The following is a 21583-nucleotide window of genomic DNA, read 5'->3' as shown; positions in this document are numbered from 1 at the left end:
GGAATCTCTCCAGTCTCATAGAAGGACAGCTGCTCTAGGGTGCCCAGTCTCAATAGTTGTTGCACACGGGCTTAGTTGCTCCAAGACATGTGGGATCTTCCCACATTAGGGATTGAATTCCTGTCTCTTGCATTGACAGCTAGATTCTTTACCACTGAGCCACCAGGGAAGCCCCTAGTAGTTTGTACCTCTTGATCATCCTCCTCCAAGTCAGCCATCTCCCACTCTCCACCTCTGGTAACCACAAGTCTGATCTCTTTTCCTATGAGTCTACATTTTAGATTTCACCTATAAGTGAGATTATACAGTATTTGTCTTTCTCTAGACAGACTAATGTTTATTAAGCTCTACCACATGCAGGGTACTTTACATATTAATATATTATCTCACCTAATGCTCGGGACATACTCTTGTGGGGTAAGAACTTATTAATATATCCATTTTGTAGATAGAAAACTGAGGTTAAGTGTTTTGAACAAAGTTATGCTTCAGCTATATAGGAAGAGCCAGAATAAGAATCCATTTCGTCTGATTCTGATCCCATTGCTTTTTCTTTTACAATATAGTGTTTCCCCAAATGTGGTGTGAGGACCCTGGGGCTCTCTTAGACTCTTTTAGGAAGTGTACGAGGATCTCCTCCATGTCTATGTGAGACCAGATTTGATTTACGTTATTCAGTCAGAGCCACTTATTGTAACAGAAAGCAGATATGAGAATCCAGCTGTCTTCTATTAAGTCAGATACCAAGGAGATTTGCAAAAATATAAAACAATATCACTCTTCTCATACATTCTTTTTGATTTGGAATATACAGTTTTTTAATTACAATGTATTATTTAATGTTAACATGCAATGGACTTATTTTTTAAATGAATTAATAAATATTTTTAAATTTTTCAGTTTTTATTTATTTACGTATTTTTAATTTTTTAAAAACTTTTTAGGACGACAGAGGATGAGATGGCTGGATGGCATCACCGACTTGATGGACATGAGTTTGGGTAAACTCCAGGAGTTGGTGATGGACAGGGAGGCCTGGCGTGCTGTGATTCATGGGGTCGCAAAGAGTTGGACATGACTGAGCGACTGAACTAAACTGAATTGATAGCCAATTAACAAACAATGTTGTGATACTTTCATGTGAACAGTGAAGGGACTCAGCCATATATACATGTATCCACTCTCCCCTGAACTCCCCTTTCACCCAGTCTGCCACATAACAATGAGCAGAGTTCCATGTGCTGTACAGTAGGTCCTTGTTGGTCATCCATTTTAAATATAGCAGTGTGTACATGTTCACCCCAAACTCCCTAACTATCCCTGCCCCTCATCCTCTCTCCCTGCTACCCCTGCAGGGAAGGGGACTTCTGGAAGTCTGTAAGTCTGTTTCTGTTTTGTAAGCAAGTTCATTTGTATAATTTCTTATTAGATTCCACATGTAAGGGAAGTCATAGGATATTCTCCTCTCTCTGGCTTACTTCACTCAGTATGATGCTCTCTAGGTCCACCCATGTTGCTGCAAATGACATTATTTCATTCTTCTTAATGGCTGAGTAATATTTCCATTTAATATTACTGGATATTGGAAAGTACCACATCTTCTTTATCCATTCCTCTGTTGATGAGCATTTAGGTTGCTTCCATGTCTTGCCTATTGTAAAGAGTACTGTAATGAACATTGAGATGCATGTTTTCTCAGTTTTTGAAACCTTTTTTGATTGGGAAAATATTCAGCTTCTTAAATATTGTGAATGTCTGGACTATCAGACACATCATCTCAGCATATAAATGTCAAACCACATTTCAAAGCCAAATGTAATTTACTTGGATTTTTTTCTTTGCTTTTCTCTAACAAGGACAACTAAAACCATTCTATAGTGTATTAGTTTCTTCAGTCTTTAAGACAGTTTTTAAAATAATGTTCAAGTAAACTTCCAGCAATTATCTTAAACTTTTTCTGAATAAAAAGTTCCCATTCTTAAGGTTTGGGCTTCCCTGGTGGTGCAGTGGCTAAGACTCACATTCTCAATGCAGTGGGCCAGGGCTTGATCTCTATTTCATGCCTTGGAGAAGGAAATGGCAACCCACTCCAGTATTCTTGCCTGGAGAATCCCAGGGACAGAGGAGCCTGTTGGGCTGCCGTCTATGGGGTTGCACAGGGTCGGACACGACTGACGCAACTTAGCAGAAGCAGCAGCAGCAGCAGGGAACTAGATCGCACATGCCACAACTAAGACCCGGTGCAGTCAAATAAATAAATATATATTTTAAAAAAGACAGGCTTTTAATTCATTTACTTGATATTACTCAGTGGTATTTTATCTGTAGTAGGAAGAGGAAAATAAAATTTCAAGGAATATTAGAAAACCATTTAAGCCTTCCTCTTTGCTGCCTCCTTACGTGTGACATGTTCATAAAGCTCTTTTGGAAAGACAAATATCGTATGATATTATTTTATGTAGAATCTAAAAAAAAGATACAGATGAACTTACTTACAAAACAGAAATAGACCTACAGACATAGAAAATAAACTTATGGTTACTAGTGGGGAAGGGGGGAGGGGATAAATTAGGACTTTGGGATTAACATATATACACTACCATATATAAAACAGATAACCAAGAAGAACCTACTGTATAGTACAGAGAACTATTTTTTAATATTAAAAATATTAGTATTTTGTAATAATCTATAAGGAAGAAGACTCTGAAAAAGAATGTGTGTATATATATATATATAAATCACTGTGGTATATCTCTGAAACCAATACAACATGTAGTTCAATAAAAAAATTTTTTTATAGAGCACTTTCAGTTCTATGTTTGCCACTAGGGATTGAGTTCTGCTTTTATAAAACTGAGATCTAATCAAGATCATATTTAAATATCAAAGCAGTTATGACTAACTAGAGCTCAGATACTGCCTAAATCCATCTCAGCAAAGAATTATATTGAAAAAACCTCCGTGTTTAGTAAAACCGAATAATTTCGTTTCCTGATATCCTTCAGGAAAAGACTGATGATAGTCTCTCAGTTTTAATTTTTAATATCAGAAATATCTATACATAAAGCTTAACATAAATAAAATCTCTTGGTGTCCTTGAAAACCATAGAGAGTAAAGGGGTCCACAAAGACTGAGAACACATGCTTTACGGCCAGCAGCTCTCTGATGTCATAGACAAGATTAAACACACTGCCCAATGGGGTGATGAAATTCAAGGCCTGGACGACAGACACCATAAAGAAGTGGATGTAAAATGACACAGAGACCTTTTCTAGTTGGAATGATAATGGGGAAACAGAACTAGAGGTGGGCCTCCAAAATGATAGGATTTTTCCAGCAGAAGATAGAACCAGCCAGGTAGACAGAACCTGTCTACCTAGCATGGAAGGGTGAGAAAGCCCACTGGGGAGGCAGCTTAGGGGCAGTAGAAAATGTGTGTGGTGGGAAAAGTTTGGAAAGTCGAGCTGCACCGTGAGGGCTTGAATCCCCAGCTCAGCCACGTGTGCTATGTTTGGTACACAGTATGGTGACCTGATACAGTTTCAACAGAGGAATGACAACATGAAGCGAAAATCACAAACTACCTGTGAATAGCAAATCAGAATCATAAAAATTAGCCTGGCAGCGTTGTATGAGAGGAGGAAGAGTTAGGACAATTTGCAGGGATGCAGAATGAGGACCTGAGTGGGGGTGGAGGGCAGGGGCAGGGGAAGGGTGCCTGTCAGGCATGCCGACAGGTCTCACAAGGTGGCAGGATTCTGGGGAGATCTTCTGGTTCAGAGCCTGGCTCCAGCTGGGTGGTCTGGAGTTTCTGGAGAGCCCTGATCTTGTTCTTTGGATAACCCTCTTCTAAACTCTGGGTTAATCATTTACGTTTGCTTTACATTCTTTCTTCAGCAGGCATAGTACATTTAGGTCTTTCTACATTTCACTTGTATTTTTCTGAGACCAGGCCCTGGCCACTTTGTGGCTGGACCTCGGCCACTTGAATATTGAAGATTCTTTAGGGTAAATTCTTTTTACAGGTTGGTAACCTCATTCACAATAAGTTGACTCCTATATTTTCACTTTCTCAAGGTATAAGGAGACCTGCGAGTTTCTTTAACAAAACCTAGCCCAGTTCCTTTAAGATGAGTATTATGGATCGAGTTTATGGGGTGAAGGGCCCCCTCAGGGACGCCAGGTTCCCCTTTTTGTGGGGCTGAGGGATAATGGAGGCAAGGTCACTCCCTTGAGACCTGGATATTCGCCCTTCCCTGAGGACCTTGAGAGGACAGATTTTGCTTCTCCAAGAACCTCTTAGTTTCCTTCCAGAGAGTGAGCCTGTGTTTTGGAGTTGATTTACTTGGCTTCTCATTATGGAGGAAGAAGCAACAAGTCTTGGTTCTTTTGTTTCTGGTCAGGCTTCGGGGCTTGCAGGGGTCTTAGTTTCCTGACCAGGGATCTGGAACCTGGGTCCCGCAGGGAAAGTGGCAAGTCCTAACCACTGGACCCCCAGGGAATTCCCGGCATGACTTGGTTCTTGATCAGGTGTGGTAAAAGGCAAGTCAAGAGAGACAGAGGTGTGAGAGAAAGAAGGAGAGACTGTAAAGGCAAATCTTTTCCGAAAAGTGTAAGTGGGAGAGCTTCAAAGAAGATCCAAGATGCTAACCCTCAGCTCTCAGCTCCTCTGCTTGCCCTCCCCTCTCACCTCCACAGTAGAGAAGTTTCTGCCTACTAATCTCCAGTCACTGTGAAGGAGGAAAGGGCCAAGGCAAACCACACAGTGCTCCCTTCAGGCGCACTGAACACTCTCTGTGCCCCTTTCCCGCTTTGTGTCCCTTCAAACTGTGGAACTGTTTTGAAAGACTTCTTCTGCCAAATTAAATTCATAAGCTCAGGAATTAATTCATTTTTTTCATGAAATAGCTAGAATTAATATACTGATTTACTATATTACCAAAAAAAGCAAAGGCGGTTGAGCAAGATACATATGCAATGATATCCAGTGAAACATTTTTGTAATAGAGCAAATTGGGAACAATCTAAATATCCATCATGAAGGGAAGTTAAATTATGATACAGCCATACTTTAACAATAATATGAGCTAATAATTCTGTATGTTTGTTTGCATATTTTTAGAAAAAAGTCTGGTGCTATATGCACCAAATTGGTTGCTCTAAGGAGGTGGATAGGAATAATGGGGTGTGTGTGTGTGTTAGACGGTGTGTGGTTCAGTCTTTTACACTGTACACTTCTTTTATTTATTTATTTGGCTGTGTCGGGTCTTAGTTGCAGCACGCGAGATCCTTGAGGGCTCGGTAGTTATAGTGCACAGGTTTAGCTAAACCTGCTCTGGGGCATGTGGGAATCTTGATTTCCAGACTAGGGATCAAACCCATGTCCCTCTGTTGCCAGGCAGATTCTTAACCACTGGACCACCAGGGAAGTCCCTGTATACTTTTGTTTTGAATTAAAAAAAATTTTTTCTTCAAAGCACAGTATTTTTGTTTTTCAGCCTATGAAGATTTTTTTTTAAGTAGCGTATGCAAATGTTCACTTTCCTTTAGGCTTTTAGAAACCGAAGAAACACCAAACTGTCCATCCCCATGCCGTTTAGGGAGCTTAGGCTGGGAACGACTGCCTTAGAAGCCATTTTGCTTTCTCAGGTGGTTGGGTATCTAAACATTTCTCCAACACCAGCTTTCCAGAGTTTTGATTGAAGCCATGGGACATATTTCTGGAATTTTACCCACTTAAGATGACAAAGAAGGCTTTCTTTGGCACATGATTTGCTCATTCCTAACTCCGTGCCTTCACATATTACTCCTTCCCTTTTCTTCATCTTTGTCAGTTTTTCCAAAATTCTATCCCAAACTTGCCTGTACAAATCTGAATCAAATCCGCCTTTCCCTACCTCGGCTCTACCTTATGATTCCTGATTCAATTCTCTTGGTTTTTAGTGACGTTTATTTGCACTTTCTGTTACTTGATATCCTTAGGTGTTTTTTATGTGTCTACTATTGTCTATAGGTTATGAATATTGAGGCCAGGGTCCATTTCTTTTTTCATTATTATCCTTATTATTTCAAATACCTAAATCTAGTATGGTTCACGATGAACACCTAATTAAATGAAGAAATGCTGAATGCCATAGTAAATTATCGGGAAGAACTGTTTTGAGATTATTGATATTCATTTCCAGATGCTAACTACAAAAGGAAAATGTGCTTTTATCTATGAGATCCAGCAGTTGCCACCTTAACCAAGAATCAAACTCAGCATAAGTAATAGTGAGATATTCTGACCTGATGTGGCTCTAGGGTGATGTAATGTGAAGTACGTAATATCATCTATTAAGTATTCTTTGCAAGAATGTTTGAAGTGAATCTAATAAAGCCTGAAGACCTACTTCCAGTTTACAGGAAATGTAGGCTTATATCTCTGTGTCCAATAGAATTTTCTGCAATGATGTAAATGTCATCTGTTTGCACTAATACAGTAACCACCAACCTACTGAAAGTTTCATTTTATTTCATTTTAATTAAATTTAAATAGCTACTTATGGCTAGTGGCTACTATATTGGACAGCAAAGGAATAACTTCGCCACCACAGAAAATAGACAATGGGACATTCTATAAGGTAACTGGCTTGGATTTTTCAGAAAGTTAATTTTATTACAAAAAAAAAAAAGTGGGAGGAATGATCTATTTTAAAAAAAATTAAAGAAACTTCACATTGTACAGGAGACAGAGATCAAGACCATCCCCAAGAAAAAGAAATGCAAAAAAGCAAAATAGCTTGTCTGAGGAGGCCTTACAAATAGCTGTGAAAAGAAGAGAAGTGAAAAGGAAAGATATACCCATTTGAATGCAGAGTTCCAAAGAATAGCAAGGAGAGATAAGAAAGCCTTCCTCAGCAATCAATGCAAAGAAATAGAGGAAAACAATAGAATGGGAAAGACTAGAGATCTCTTCAAGAAAATTAGAGATACCAAGGGAACATTTCATGCAAAGATGGGCTCAATAAAGGACAGAAATGGTATGGACCTGACAGAAGCAGAAGATATTAAGAAGAGGTGACAAGAATAAACAGAAGAACTGTACAAAAAAGATCTTCACAACCCAGATAACCTAGAGCCAGACATCCTGGAATGTGAAGTCAAGTGGGCCTTAGAAAGCATCACTACGAACAAAGCTAGTAGAGGTGATGGATTCCAGTTGAGCTATTTCAAATCCTAAAAGATGATGCTGTGAAAAGTGCTGCACTCAGTATGCCAGCAAATCTGGAAAACTCAGCAGTGGCCACAGGACTGGAAAAGGTCAGTTTGCATTACAATCCCAAAGAAAGGCAATGCCAAAGAATGCTCAAACTACCGCACAACTGCACTCATCTCACACGCTAGTAAAGTAAAGCTCAAAATTCTCCAAGCCAGGCTTCAGCAATACGTGAACTGTGAACTTCCAGATGTTCAAGCTGGTTTTAGAAAAGGCAGAGGAACCAGAGATCAAATTGCCAACATCCGCTGGATCATCGAAAAAGCAAGCGAGTTCCAGAAAAACATCTATTTCTGCTTTATTGACTATGCCAAAGCCTTTGACTGTGTGGATCACAGTAAACTGTGGAAAATTCTTCAAGAGATGGGAATACCAGACCACCTGACCTGCCTCTTGAGAAACCTGTACACAGGTCAGGAAGCAACAGTTAGAACCAGACATGGAACAACAGACTGGTTCCAAATAGGAAAAGGAGTACGTTAAGGCTGTATATTGTCACCCTGCTTATTTAACTTATATGCAGAGTGCATCATGAGAAACGCTGGGCTGGAAGAAGCACAAGCTGGAATCAATATTGCCAGGAGAAATATCAATAACCTCAGATATGCAGATGGCACTACCCTTATGGCAGAAAGTGAAGAAGAACTAAAGAGCCTCTTGATGAAAGTGAGAGATGAGAGTGAAAAAGTTGGCTTAAAGCTCAACATTCAGAAAACTAAGATCATGGCACCCAGTCCCAACACTTCATGGGAAATAGATGGGGAAACAGTGGAAACAGTGTCAGACTTTATTTTTTTGGGCTCCAAAATCACTGCAGATGCTGACTGCAGCCATGAAATTAAAAAATGCTTACTCTTTGGAAGGAAAGTTATGACCAACCTAGACAGCATATTAAAAAGGAGAGACACTACTTTGCCAACAAAGATCCGTCTAGTCAAGGCTATGGTTTTTCCAGTAGTCATGTATGGATGTGAGAGTTGGACTATGAATAAAGCTGAGTGCCGAAGAATTGATGCTTTTGAACTGTGGTGTTGGAGAAGACTCTTGAGAGCCCCTTGGACAGCAAGGAGATCCAACCAGTCCATTCTAAAGGAGATCAGCCCTGGGTGTTCATTGGAAGGACTGATGTTAAAGCTGAAACTCCAATACTTTGGCCACCTGACGCGAAGAGCTGACTCATTTGAAAAGACTCTGATGCTGGGAAAGATTGAGGGCAGGAGGAGAAGGGGACGACAGAGGATGGATGGTTGGATGGCATCACTGACATGAGTTTGGGTAGGCTCCGGGAGTTGGTGATGGACAGGGAGGCCTTGCGTGCTGCAGTTCATGGGGTCGCAAAGAGTTGGACACGACTGAGTGACTGAACTGAACTGAATATCCAGATGTTATATATGAATCTTTATTAGAACCTAGACCAAGAAAAAAAAAACTAAAGAAATCTGAATATGACCGGAATAATAACTATTATGAAATTATTGATTTTTTTTCCCTGGTTCTTGGCTGCAGTGCTCAAGATCTTAATTCCCAAACTAGGGATCGAACCCAAGCCCCCTATAGTGGAAGTGCAGTGTCTTAACCACTGGACCACCATTTTATTAGTTATACAGGGAGTGCCCTTATTTTTAGGAGTTGCCTGCTTAAGTGTTTACAGAATGAAATGTCAGAATGTCTGCAACTTATTATAAAATGGTTCAGGAAAAAAAAAAGTCTACATAAATCTATCTATAAAGAGAGAGTGGGCTTCCCTGGTGGCTCAGTTGATAAAGAATCCTGCCTGCAATGCAGTTGACCAAGGTTCAATCCCTGGGTGGGGAAGATCCCCTGGAGAAGGAACCCGCAACCTACTCCAGCACTCTTGCCTGGAGAATCCCATGGACAGAGAAGTCTGGTGGGCTACAGTCCATGGGGTTGCAAAAAGTCGGACACAACTTAGCAACTAAACCGCCATAAAAAGAGAGGAGGGAGAAGACGAAAGAGGGAGAGAAAGAAAAGCAAAATGTTAGTCATTGTTGAATATAGGTTAAGAGTATCCTGGTGTCATGAAAAGATGCTCAATATTGCTAATTATTAGAGAAATACAAACCAAAACTACAATGAGGTATCATCTCACATGGTCAAAATGGCCATCATTAAAAAATCTACAAACAATAAATGCTGGAGAGGGTGAGGAGAAAAGGGAACCTTCTTGTGCTATTGGTAGGAATGTAGATTGATACCAGCTACTGTGGAGAAGAGTATGGAAATTCCTTTAAAAACTAAGAATAAAAAAAAAAAGAGGGACTTCCCTGGTGGTGCAGTGGATTAAGAGTCTGCCTGCCAATGCAGGGGACATGGGTTCGATCCCTGGTCCGGGAAGATCCCACATGCCTCAGGGCAGTTAAGCCCGTGAGCCACAGCTACTGAGCCTGAGTGCTGCAAATACTGAAGCCCACATACCCGACAGCCTGTGCTCTGCAATAAGAGAAGCGTCTGCAATGAGAAGCCTGTCCACCACAGCAAAGAGTAGCTCCTGCTGGCAGCAATGAGAGAAAACCCACAAGCAGCAACAAAGACCCAGCACAGTAAAAAAATAAAATAAAAAAAAAAAAAAAAAAAGAATTTAAAAAAACCCTAAGAATAGAGTTACCATATGATCCATCAATCCCATTCCTGTGCATATATCTGGAAAAGATGAAAACTCTAATTACAAAAGATACACGTGAGACTTCCCTGGTGGTCCAGTGGCTAGGACTCCACACTCCCAATGCAGGGGGCCTGGGTTCGATCCCTGGTCAGGGAACTAGATCCCATGTGCCGCAACTAAGAGTTTGAGGGCCGCAACTAAGATCCAGTGCAGTCAAATAAATTAAAAAAAAAAGATACATGTACCGCAATGTTCATAGGAGCTCTATTTACAATAGCCAACATAGAGAAGCAACGTAAATGTCTATTGACAGATGAATGAAGATGTGACATATATATATATATATATATATAAATATTTCTCAGCCATAAAAAAGAATGAATGAAAAATGACATTTGTAGCAACATGGATGGACCTAGAGATTACTTATCATGCTAACTGAAGTAAGTTGGGAAGAGAAAGACAAATATCATGATATCACTTATTTGTGAAATCTAAAACAGTGATCCAAATGAACTTATTTACAAAACAGAGACAGACTCAAAGATGTAGAAAGCAGTGATATGGTTATCAAAGGGAAAGAGGGGGAGATAAATTAGGAGTTTGGGATTAACTGATACACACTACTATATGTGTAAAATAGATAAAAAACAAGGACCACTGTATAGAACAGGAAGGCTGAATCACTTTTTGCTGTACACTTGAAACTAACACAACATTGTAAATCAACTATAACTTAAAAATTGAAGAAAGAAGCTTTCTTGGTGGTCCAGGTAAGACCCTGCGTTTCCAATGGAGGGGGCACAGGTTCGAACTAAGATCCCACATGCCAAGTGGAGCAACCAAAAAATGAAAACATTTTAAAAGTTTAAAAATAAAAATTGAAGAATAAAGAGTATCCTGGTGCTTATCATACTATTCTTTCAACTTTTCTGTAGGTTTGAAAACATTTCCCTGAAACAGGTTAAATATTACGCATATAACTAAGCAATGTGGTCTGTTTTATTAGTGTTTTTACATTGATCTATACTGGGCTCACCCCACAGGCCTGCAAGCCTTGTAGTAGCCCAGCCTCGAAACCAAAGAGCCCAGAGACAGTGACAGACATCAATGAGTACAGGCTTCTTGGACAGGGAATTTTACACACCCACAGCCAAGGGTGCCAGAGAAACACCCCCCACCCCTGCAGTGGCAGAGGGCAGGCCGGACAGGACAGCAGTCCTCACTACTTGGGGGAGGAGGAGGTTACCATTTATAGGGGGAATTAAGTCAGGCTCATCAGTTACCAGGGAAACCAGTAGCTGGGCCACATCCCTCCCAGCCCCTCAGGTTAACAACTGTTAGAAAGGTAGATGTTTTTCTTTAATAAGCTAGCAGGCGGAGCCCTTCTGATCTAAGGGGTAAGCAGATTCACGTGAGTCGGGTGCAGGTTAAGCAGGGACTGGTCAAGCAGGGGAGGTACAGAAAGCAAGAGAACGGCTATCTTGAATGGCCTGACCATACAATCTAATTGCTTGTTCATTTTGTGTGGGCCAGCACTTATACATAAATGGAAGTAAGAACCATTTACAGAAAAATTTAAAGCTGAGTCAAAGACCTTAATTTTACCTATGATCAATCCAAAACCATCATTATATGATCTTAGCAAAAGAGCATCTTGAGACAGTCTCCCTGGAAAGTGGTTTGAGAAGCTGAGTAGGGCCTTCTAAATGAGGGTGGTCTTGTGCTCCTGCTTGCAGCAACCCCAACCCTGGCATTTTTTTTAAGCTGACATCTTTGTTTTCTGTTCAGATTTTTTTTGAAGTGGGTTCCCCCACCAGGCGTTGAACCCACGCCCCTTAGAGTGGAAGCATGGAGGCTTAACCACTGGATCACCAGGGAAGTCCCCTGTAGTCCCCACCAGTCAGGGCCCTGCCTTTTTCTAAGCCAAACAGACCAGGGAACTTGGTTCCTCAGGGTAATCTTCTCCCACCCTCTGCTCTCAGAGAAAGAAGTAACCCTCAAACCACGTCAGAGGGAAGCAAGAACACAAATGCCTTGTGTCCCTTCCTGTAACCTAGCTGGGTGCCCAGCAGCTTTATCATACCCGCCCCACTTAGAATAGTTTCCTATCCATCTGAGCGTCTAGTACGAGTCTGGAGACTAATTCTTCAAGAGTAAGCCCAGTTTTAGTCCACTTCTGCTGTCTAATAATGAAGCCTCTAAAACCCCACATGCCAGGCTGGCCCTTTTACTCCTCACCCTTCGAGTAAGCATTATGGAGCCATCTCTGCATGCACTCAAGTCTCCCTCCTTATCCATATAGACTTTGATGTTCTTTTTCTATCTTTGTCCAAATGAAAATGACTAAAGTCCTAAGGTACAATATCATCACTTTATTTAGGAGATAATCAAATAGGATACAGGGCTGACACAAATCACTGTACATAAAATGATACAAATCTGTTACATTTTCTGGAAGAGACTCAGTCATTGTAAACAAGGAAGAAAAACCAGAAGAGTCCCTAAAGGACTGTAGTGTTTTGGACAAGTGTCCCCACACGCCCTTGAGTGAAGGCGGCCTCTGGTGGAGGTGGTCCTTTCAGCAGGAAGACAAGGAGGTGGTTCCTCTTCAGAAGCCAAGCCTCCCGGCCCCACCCACCCTCAGCGGTAGGCCTTGTTGAACTCCCGGAGGGTCCAGCGCTTGTTCTCAGTTGCCTGCTTGAGTTGGGTGTACTCTTTCACCAGCTTGTCAAACTCCTCCCCGAGGACCTCATAGGTGTTCAGGACCTGTCGGGACTTCTCCATGTCCTGCTCTTGTAGGCGAATGGCCCCCTCCAAACGGTCCCTAAGAACCCAGGCACAGGAGATACAATGTAAGGATCTGGCTCCTCAGAAAGTACACAAAAATGGGAAGGCACAAAAATGAATGAATCTGGAGGGTGTAGGGGTTGTGGAAGAGCTGTATCAGGCTTTTGGGAGTTCTCACCTAATGAGACGATGAACTTCCACTTTCTCAGCAGTGTAAGTGTCAGACAAAATCTTTAGCTCTTCCATCCTGACCAGGGAAGGAAAGAAATGTCAAGCTGAGGATCCTGGACAGCAGCAGACTTAGGAATGGGACACAGGACCTGCCCATGGTCAACGTATGGGTTGAGCAGTGACAAGATAAGCAAAGTCATTCCAAATTCCTGAGCAGTTTAGCTCACAGTAAAGCACCTATTTCAGAAGGCTTTAAAATGGAAGACCCAAGAATGTTGACAGCTTTAGAGTAATCCAAAGGCTAACAGTGCTATGTGACATTTACTGCACACCCACAGGGTGTCAGGCACGGCAGAGAGGAAAGTGATGAGGGAGAGGGTTGGAGGGGTGGGGTGTGAGGTGGAGCCTCTCAGATCCGCAGAGGTCACAGCTCACCGCAGCTTAAGGATCATGGCGCTGCACTTGATCTCCAGGTACTGGGCATTGACGCGGTCCAGCTCGGACTGAGTCTTCAGCCGGTGCTCCTGAAGAAGTCTCTGCAGCAAGGCTAGGCAGCGGAGTAGTACCTGAGCCCCCAGGAGACAGGAGGAAGAGGGCAGCCACAAAAGACAGCAGAAAAGAAAGCAGATCAGAAATCTCTGATGGTCCAGTGATTAAGACTCTGTGCTCCCACTGCAGGGGGCACGGGTTCGATGCCTGGTCGAGGAAGATCCATATGCCACTCGGCATGACCAAAAAAATTCCCTGGCTTCCCTAGAGGGGCCCCTGGGGTCAGGGTGAAAGAGAAGGGAGGCCACCCCACTGCCCTGCCATACCTGGGAGTAGGTGGCACTCTTCTTCTCCAGCAGCACCATCTGCTCCTTCTGCTGGCTCTTGGCAGCCTGGCACTGCTGCTTCTCACCTGCCAGAACCTCGGCGAGGTTCCACACCTTTGCTGCTTTCAGGGTTTCACTGTCCAAATCTGGGCAAAGAAACAGAGTGCTGGATGGGAAAACCCTAACTGCTCCTGCCTTTTGAAAGCCATGTCTCACTACCCCTCTCCTATATCCAGCCCTACAGATTCTATCTTTCTTACAGGTTTTCATCTGATGGCCTGATTAAAAACAGCCCAGTTCTCATAATTAAGTTCTCTCCATCTGCCTGCAATGCAGGAGACCAGGGTTCAATCCTTGGGTCAGGAAGATCCCTTGGAGAAGGGTATTCTTGCCTGAAGAATTCCATGGACAGAGGAGCCTGGTGGTCACTAAGAGCCGCACACAACTGAGCGACTTCACTTTCACTTTCATTCTTACTCTGAATTCCAGATTTGGCCCTTGGTTCTTAAATCACAGAAATAAAGACAAAACAAGAGGCTTCCCTGGTGGCTCAGTGATAAAGAATCTGCCTGCCAATGCAGGAGATGTGGGTTCCATTCCTGGGTGGGGAAAGTCCCCTGGAGAAGGAAATGGCAACCCACTCCAGTATCCTTGCCTGGGAAGTGGACAGAGGAGCCTGGTGGGCAACAGTCCTTGGGGTTGCAAAGAGTCGGACACAACTTAGCAACTAAACAACAAAGACAAGGTGGACACCTATTAGCCTGAACTTTCCTCCCTGTTTCATTCTGATTCTCTTGAGAATTCATCCTTCCCTGTAGCAAGAGGACACTGCCACTCGGCACCTGGCTGAATGAAGGGAAGCCACACAAAATTCCTCACTCTTATTCTACCAGCAAGGGAACAAAAAAGTAAGCATTTCCAATGCTTCCCATCTTCTGTCCCAAATATAAAATTCAAACACATTATTCTCAAAAGAGCAGACCAGGAACCCTGAAGGCCGGCCGTGAACAGGACACGGCCAGCACGCACCTGAACTGGGATTGTGATAGCAGAGCACAGTGAAGCATTTCTTCTTGAGCTGCTCCTCCACTTCCAGTGGGAGCCGGGCTCTCATCCACACAAAATCCTGCAGCCACAGAAGAGAAGGGGGAGATGCAGACAGACAGCTGGAACTTGGAAGATCCAGTCAATGAATACATGATGATAACAATCTCAATGATAACCAAAGAAAATGCATCGGGGGTCATCAGGGAGGTTTAATTTTAAGTCACTAGGGAGATTAATGTTAGCAAAGACTACAATGGCTGTCAAGATCCCATGCTGATGAAAATGTGGGGACCTAGAGCACTGGAAGTGCCTCTCTGCAGTTTGGCAATGTGTACCAGTGTGTTCTATGTATGTGGCCTGCGACCTGGTGATCCCACTTTAAGCACTAACACTTGGGAAATAATCATACAAAGACACATATGAACTAGTATGTTCCTATTATTGTGGTTTCTACCAGCAAAAATGTGGAGACAACCTTAAATTAATATCCATCAATAAGGGTAAGCAAATTATGCTACATCTATACAATGAAATCCATCCGTGATTAAAACTGGTGATATATAATAAGGACACTGAGCACTAACTATATGCCTGGATACTGTGCAGAGAGTGCTTTAGGAAGGGGAGAGGAATAAATTAGGATCTTGGGATTATCATATACATACTACTACATATAAAATACATTATATATGGCCCAGGGAACTCCAGTATTTTATAATAACCCTTAAGGGAAAAAAATCTGAAAAAGAATTGATGTAAGGCTTAACTGAATCACTTTTCTGCACACCTGAAACTAACACAACATTATAAATCAACTATACTTCAATTAAAAAAAAAAGAGTGCCTTAGAAGGTATCATCTTGTTTACAATAATTTGAAAAGTAATATATATTTGAAAATAATCATATACTTGAAAAAAAGTCCAAAATATATTGAGTGAAAACAAATTATATTCTATATATGCACAGGGGGTATAATACCATTTATTGGGTTGGCCAAAAAGTTTGTTCAGGTTTTCCCGCAACATCTCACGGAAAAACCCAAATGAACTTTTTGGCCAACCCAATATGTCAAGTTGTATATAATAATACTGCATTTATGTCTAGATTTAGTATTTCAGCTCTTACTTTCTTCCTTGTAATGTTTTTCTTTCTTATTTACTTAAGTTCTACCACCACGAACAAGTGTCAGTCTCACAGAAAGTTTAACCACGAAATGTTTCAACACATGGGAGAAGTTAAGCCATTTCCCTTCTTTGGTCCCAATATCTGTCCCCCGCCACCCCTAACCTCCGAGGGTGGCATGAGCTCCAGAAGGTCTGCCTTCTCCAGCCCTAGCAGTGGAGGCACCTCCCTCTCCTGGCTGGGACCTAAGAGCCGTGTCAGCTCGGTCACGAGTAGCCGCTGTTCAAGGGTCTCATGAAACTGGGAAAGAGAATAAAAAGCAAAAAGAAGTTACTATAAATTTTTTCCCATTCCACCTCCTCCATCTTCATGAACAGTTCTTCACATACCTTCTAAGTCCTCAAACATGCCATCCCCTTTAGATAACTTTCTAGCTGCCAGTGCTTTCTCCTGTCAATCTTTCTTTTCAAAACCCTGACAACATACTCACCTCTTTCCCCGTAACTACAGTCCCTGTATTTCTTGATACCCATTACTCAAAACTCCTATTTCCCCCATATCATAGAATCAAAGGAAGCCATTAGCTGTCCTCGTCATTCCTACAGCTGGAACCAGCACTTACTTCATATTTCCTGCCTCACCTTTCTGTCCTCAGAAGTTAAATCTGTATCTTGTGTCTTCACATAGTAGTCCACAAGTAGCTCTTGAATGACTCTCTGTAAAATCTCAGACCTTAACCAAGTTGTCTTATGCAGTCGAACGTCCTTCCATGCCTAGAAAACCGAGAAAATCCCAGGTGGGAGCCCCTCTCTCTCAGATTTTTTCTTCCTCCCAGTCAGCCCTTCTCCCAGGGCCCTTACCTGAGCCTGCTCCTTTGCCAGCGTGAGGCTTAAACCACTCTCGTCCACATGTTGCGAGAGACTCAGCAGTAGTTGGCTGAAGTGTGGGTTCTGTAACAGGTCCTCTTCACTCAGGTTACAAGGAGGAAGCTGTTTGCTGCACACTTAATGAGATGTTCCCCATAGGGACCAAAAAGCAAAGATAGTATGGATTCAATTTATATAACTGAGCATAAGATATGGGAAGGTAAGGGTCAGTAGCTCAGTCATGTCCATGCTCAGTGGACATACTCATGCTCAGTCTTGAGGATTCTTTGCGACCTCACGGACTATAACCCGCCAGGCTCCTCTGTCTGTGGAATTTCCCAAGCAAGAATAGTGGAGTGGGTTGCCACTGCCTACTCCAGGGGATTCTCCCAACCCAGAGTTTGAAGCAGCATCTCCCGAGGTTTCTGCATTGGCAGGCGGATTCTTTACCACTGTGTCACCTGGGAAGTCCCCATAATTGAGCATAACTCTCAGCTTAGTACTCACTTCCCTTAGGTTTTTGGTAGGGAAGTTTTCTAAAACAAATGAAATTTTTTTAAAAATAGGGAATTCACTGGCGGTCCAATGGTTAGAACCATACTTTCACTGCCAAGGGCCTGGGGTTCAATCTCTGGTCAAGAAACTAAGATCCCTCAAGCCTTGTGGCACAAGTAAAAAATTAAAAAATCCACAAATAAACTAAAGGCAGTTCTCAAAGTAACAAGCATTTATATTATATGCTGCTACTGCTAAGTCGCTTCAGTCGTGTCCGACTGTCCGACCCCAAAGACGGCAGCCCACCAGGCTCCCCCGTCCCTGGGATTCTCCAGGCAAGAACACTGGAGTGGGTTGCCATTTCCTCCTCCAATGCATGGAAGTGAAAAGTGAAAGTGAAGTGACTCAGTCGTGTCCGCTCAGTCGCTCAGTGTTAGCGACCCCATGGACTGCAGCCTACCAGGCTCCTCCGTCCATGGGATTTGCCAGGCAAGAGTACTGGAGTGGGTTGCCATTGCCTTATATTATATACAAGGATGTTAATTAAGAATTAGAGAATGAGCCTTAAAAAAGCTAAGATCCTAGAAAACGGAAATACAGTTGGAAAATATTAGACAAAGAGAATCAAGAATAAGGGATTCTTTGGTAGGACACACCACAGTACCTAAAATGCCTCATTCACACATAATAACTAGAGTTTTGGGGGAAGGAAAAAAAACAATACATGTACAGTTCCAACTTTGGATGTGATCTCTGGTTGCAGAAGCAAGACTGAGAGAGGGTATATTCTTAAGAGTAAAAAAAAATTTAACTAACCAAATTCTCCTTATTGTAAATAGACTGAGTACCCCATGTGAATGCAGAACAGTACATGCATGAGAAAAAGTACAAGAAACCAGGTTATTGTTTGGTTGCTAAGTCATGCCTGACTCTTTATGACTCTATGGACTGCAGCACGCCAGGCTCCTCTGTCCTCCACTATCTCCCGGAGTTTGCTCAAATTCATGTCCATTGAATCAGTGATGCTATCTAACCATCTCATTCTCTGCCACCGCTTTCTCCTTTTGCCTTCAATCTTTCCCAGCATCAGGGTCTTTTCCTTTGAGTCAGCTCTTCACATCAGGTGGCCAAAATATTGGAGCTTCAGCAACAGTCCTTCCAGTGAATATTCAGGGTTGATTTCCTTTAGGATTGATTGGTTTGATCTCCTTGCAGTCCAAGGGATTCTCAAGAGTCTTCTCTAGCACCACAATTTGAAAACATCAGTTCATTGGCTCTCAGCCTTCTTTATGGTCCAACTCTCACGTCTATACATGACTACTGGACAAACCATAGCTTTGACTAGATGGACCTTTGTCAGCAAAGTGATGTCTCTACTTTTTAATATGTTGTCTAAGTTTATCATAGCCAGATTCCATATGCTCAAGGGGCTTTTTTTCCCATCTGTTTTCCCACATGCTTTCTATTTTACTTTCACATACCAAACACATTTTAATTCTTTGGACCATCATACCAAAGTCCTTTTAGAAAATTAAAAGTCTCTTTTTTTCTCCCAAGGCATTAAAAAATCAATATGGAAATGGTCAAAATATAGAAGATTTACGTTTTCAAAGGATTCAAGATAGAGAAAATATCTGAAATAGGCAAAGAATTCAAATATGGAAGGATTCTGAGATTTTAGAGGATAAGATATGAGAAAATTCAAGACACAGCTTTCAAAAGTTCACTGGCCACCCTTGTCATCAGGATATGCTTGCTAACACAGCATGGGAACATCTTGAAATTTTAGTCTATTGCACTAGCAGGTACTGAACAGGCGTTTGTATAATCTGTCTTTCAATAAGAGAGTGTTCAAGGATTCTAGTTTCCCTAGAAACTTGGGCTTTGGTGAGAGAAACCATCCTGGTGAACATTATAAGTCCTTTTTATTTTTTTGGCCACATCTCAAGACATCTTAGTTCCCCAACCAGGGGTTGAACACGGGCCACAGCAGTGAAAGTGCCAAGTCCTAACCACTGAACCACCAAGGAATTTCCCCATTATAGAAGACAATACCCTAGATAACACCATTTTGGGACTTCCCTGGTGGTCCAATGGTTAAGAATCTGCCTGCCAATGCAGTGGCCATGGGTTCAATCCCTGGTCTGGGAAGATTCCACATGCCGCAGGGCAACTAAGCCACGTGCCACAACTACTGAAGCCAGCATGCCCTAGAGCCTGTGTTCTGCAACAAGAGAAGCCACCGCAATGAGAAGTCCTTGCACCCCAACTAGAGAAAGACCACGTGCAGCAATGAAGACCCAGCACAACCAAAATTAATTAATTACTTAAAAAAAAGACCACTCTGGATAATTCTTCAAACCTCTGGCAAATGGCTGCCCTAACCTTGTTGTAGTATTTCCATCCCTTCTCCAGGTGAGCAGAAATCCCCGGATGCCATCTGCTTTTCTGGTGATTCTTATCTGTCCAACTGAGTAAAAGAAAGCAAAAAGATAAATAAACTGGCTTGGCTGCCCCAGAGAGACAACTACCTTGGGTTCAAATTTCTATTGTCTACAAGCTGGGGAGGAGGAACACCTCTTACAGGAAGGGACTATATCACACATCCTGGGTCCTGTCCTAAGCCTCCTTAGGAAAGAAAACTTTCCAATTCACTAAACAGAAGGATGCCCCCCGCCCCCCCACCATTATGTCTAAGGTTGAAACTGAGCGCTGCTTTCTAGTTATGGGTGAACTGGGGAAGGGGAGGAGGGAGAAATCAGTCTAGTTTTTTTTTCTCCAAATAACTCAGCTATCAAATTCCACAAGAGTTACTTGTGCTTCTTTAACTTGTCCTTTCATCTGAGATCTGTTGGTAGTTTTTGATCATTAATTCTAGAAACATCCTTCAGGAGTGACACATCATTCCACACTTGAACGAAAACTGGTTTTCACATAACAGCATTAGGAAAGAGCACCTGGAGGAAAGAGCATGACAGGAAGACTGACAGGGAGGTCAGTGCCAGGAGAGGAAGGCAAAGGTGTGTTCATGTGGCTGAGGCCTGGATACAACATGAACTCTCAGCGTTTTGTCAGAACGCTGACTACACTGAAAAGAATGCCATCAACACAAAGAGGAAGTAAAGATGGGCACAGTTTGGACTCTGGAGACAGAACTTTTCCCTTGACATTATTCCCGCCCCCCCCCGTTTTTTTTTCTGCTCCAACCTTCCTCTCTGTAAGGTATCAAACTCTTAAAGAGCAGCTGAGCCTCCCAAAGCAGAACAGACATAGGTTATTATGATTTAACACTTCATGTTCACAGAACATTTGGTTTACTTCCTGGTTTTATGAGTAACATCAAAGTAACTACTCATTTGTTTTGTAACATGGTCTAGAGGGGAACGCAGCTGAGGAGTCAGAATACTTAGACTTAATTTGCAGCTCAGCCCAGTTGCTTCTGTGTGAATTTAAGGGAAAGGCTTTTTTGTGCCAAACTTTTCCCCACCTGCAAAACTGAGATAACGACTCCTGCCTTGGATGAGACGTTAAGAATTAATAACACAATCGACTTGTCAACAAAAGCCACTACTTAGTTAAGCTCAGTGTTTTAGCGATTCTGTTTATCAAGGATCTAAGCCTGAGGACCAACCCAAATTTCAAAAAAGTCAGCTGTTCTTCCCTCTCTCGGGGAACTGCCCACTTGGGGTTTTTAGGGTGCTTTTCTTTACCCTTTTAAAGTGTTACAGGGCGTGAACGGTGGCGGCAATCAGGCTCGATTCTCCACCCTTTGCACTTAGACGTGTTAAAACGCTGCTACAAGGACCCAAGCATTTAAATGTTCTGACTCAGGCGTCTTTTAAATTCTTAGAGCTGTCTTTACACGCTGCACTGAACGTTAAATTGATTTTACAGGTATTTTCACAAGATGTGACCCTTACAGGGCCGAGATGAATCAAAATGCGGAGCGGGCTCTCCGGCGCCTACTTTCCTTCCGTCTGGGTAGCCAAGGATTCCCAAGGGCGAGGGCGGTCTCGGCAGCCGGAGACCGGGGACTGGCCAGCTTGACTCTCCCAGCGCTCCTCCTCCCCGCAGCGCCGCCCGCCGACCCTCCGGAGCAAACCTGCACAGCAAGGGGCAGCCGAAGCTCCTGAGGCAGTGCCGAGGGGGCTGAGGCGGGCAGGTGGGCAGGCGGTGGCCGCAACACTGCACCGCCGCCCACCCGGGCTCCGAAACCTCTCGATCCGACAGGGCGCTGGGGCTGCGGGAAGCGAGGCCTGGGAAGACAGCGCGGGAGGTCGGGGGAGGGGAAAGGGCCCCAAACGCCCAGGAGGCCGCGTGGGAGGGAGGGGCGGCGCCACGCTCGAGGCGGGAACGGCAGGCTCCGCCTCCAGCTGGGCGCGCGCCCTTA

At 43.0% G+C, this 21583-nt stretch overlaps 1 protein-coding gene across 4 annotated transcripts; it reads right to left on the bottom strand.

The window, feature by feature from the left end:
• Nucleotides 1-12240: 12240 nt before the first annotated feature.
• HAUS4 (HAUS augmin like complex subunit 4) lies at nucleotides 12241-21510 on the bottom strand. 4 transcript variants are annotated; one of them, XM_081506644.1, is made up of 11 exons: nucleotides 21296-21510; nucleotides 20008-20150; nucleotides 19579-19663; nucleotides 16693-16835; nucleotides 16474-16605; nucleotides 15998-16132; nucleotides 14691-14787; nucleotides 13662-13807; nucleotides 13282-13412; nucleotides 12854-12922; nucleotides 12241-12712 (listed from the first exon to the last, which is right to left on the bottom strand). In XM_081506644.1, exons 3-11 carry the CDS (start codon nucleotides 19631-19633, stop codon nucleotides 12529-12531), a joined length of 1092 nt encoding a protein of 363 aa, XP_081362770.1. In that variant the 5' UTR covers nucleotides 19634-19663; nucleotides 20008-20150; nucleotides 21296-21510; the 3' UTR covers nucleotides 12241-12528. The 4 variants fall into 4 exon arrangements, with proteins under 4 accessions (XP_081362770.1, XP_081362772.1, XP_081362774.1 ...); XM_081506646.1 differs by lacking the exon at nucleotides 20008-20150 and having other exon boundaries at nucleotides 21114-21510; XM_081506648.1 differs by lacking the exon at nucleotides 20008-20150 and having other exon boundaries at nucleotides 21160-21510.
• Between the last annotated feature and the right edge of the window lie 73 nt (nucleotides 21511-21583).

Source organism: Giraffa tippelskirchi, chromosome 7, assembly GCF_054371585.1.
Source record: "Giraffa tippelskirchi isolate mGirTip1 chromosome 7, T2T-mGirTip1v1.2.pri, whole genome shotgun sequence".
Classification (NCBI taxonomy): Eukaryota; Metazoa; Chordata; class Mammalia; order Artiodactyla; family Giraffidae; genus Giraffa; species Giraffa tippelskirchi.
The sequence above is the reverse complement of the archived record's forward strand: the minus strand, read 5'-3'. Positions and strand labels throughout refer to the sequence as shown.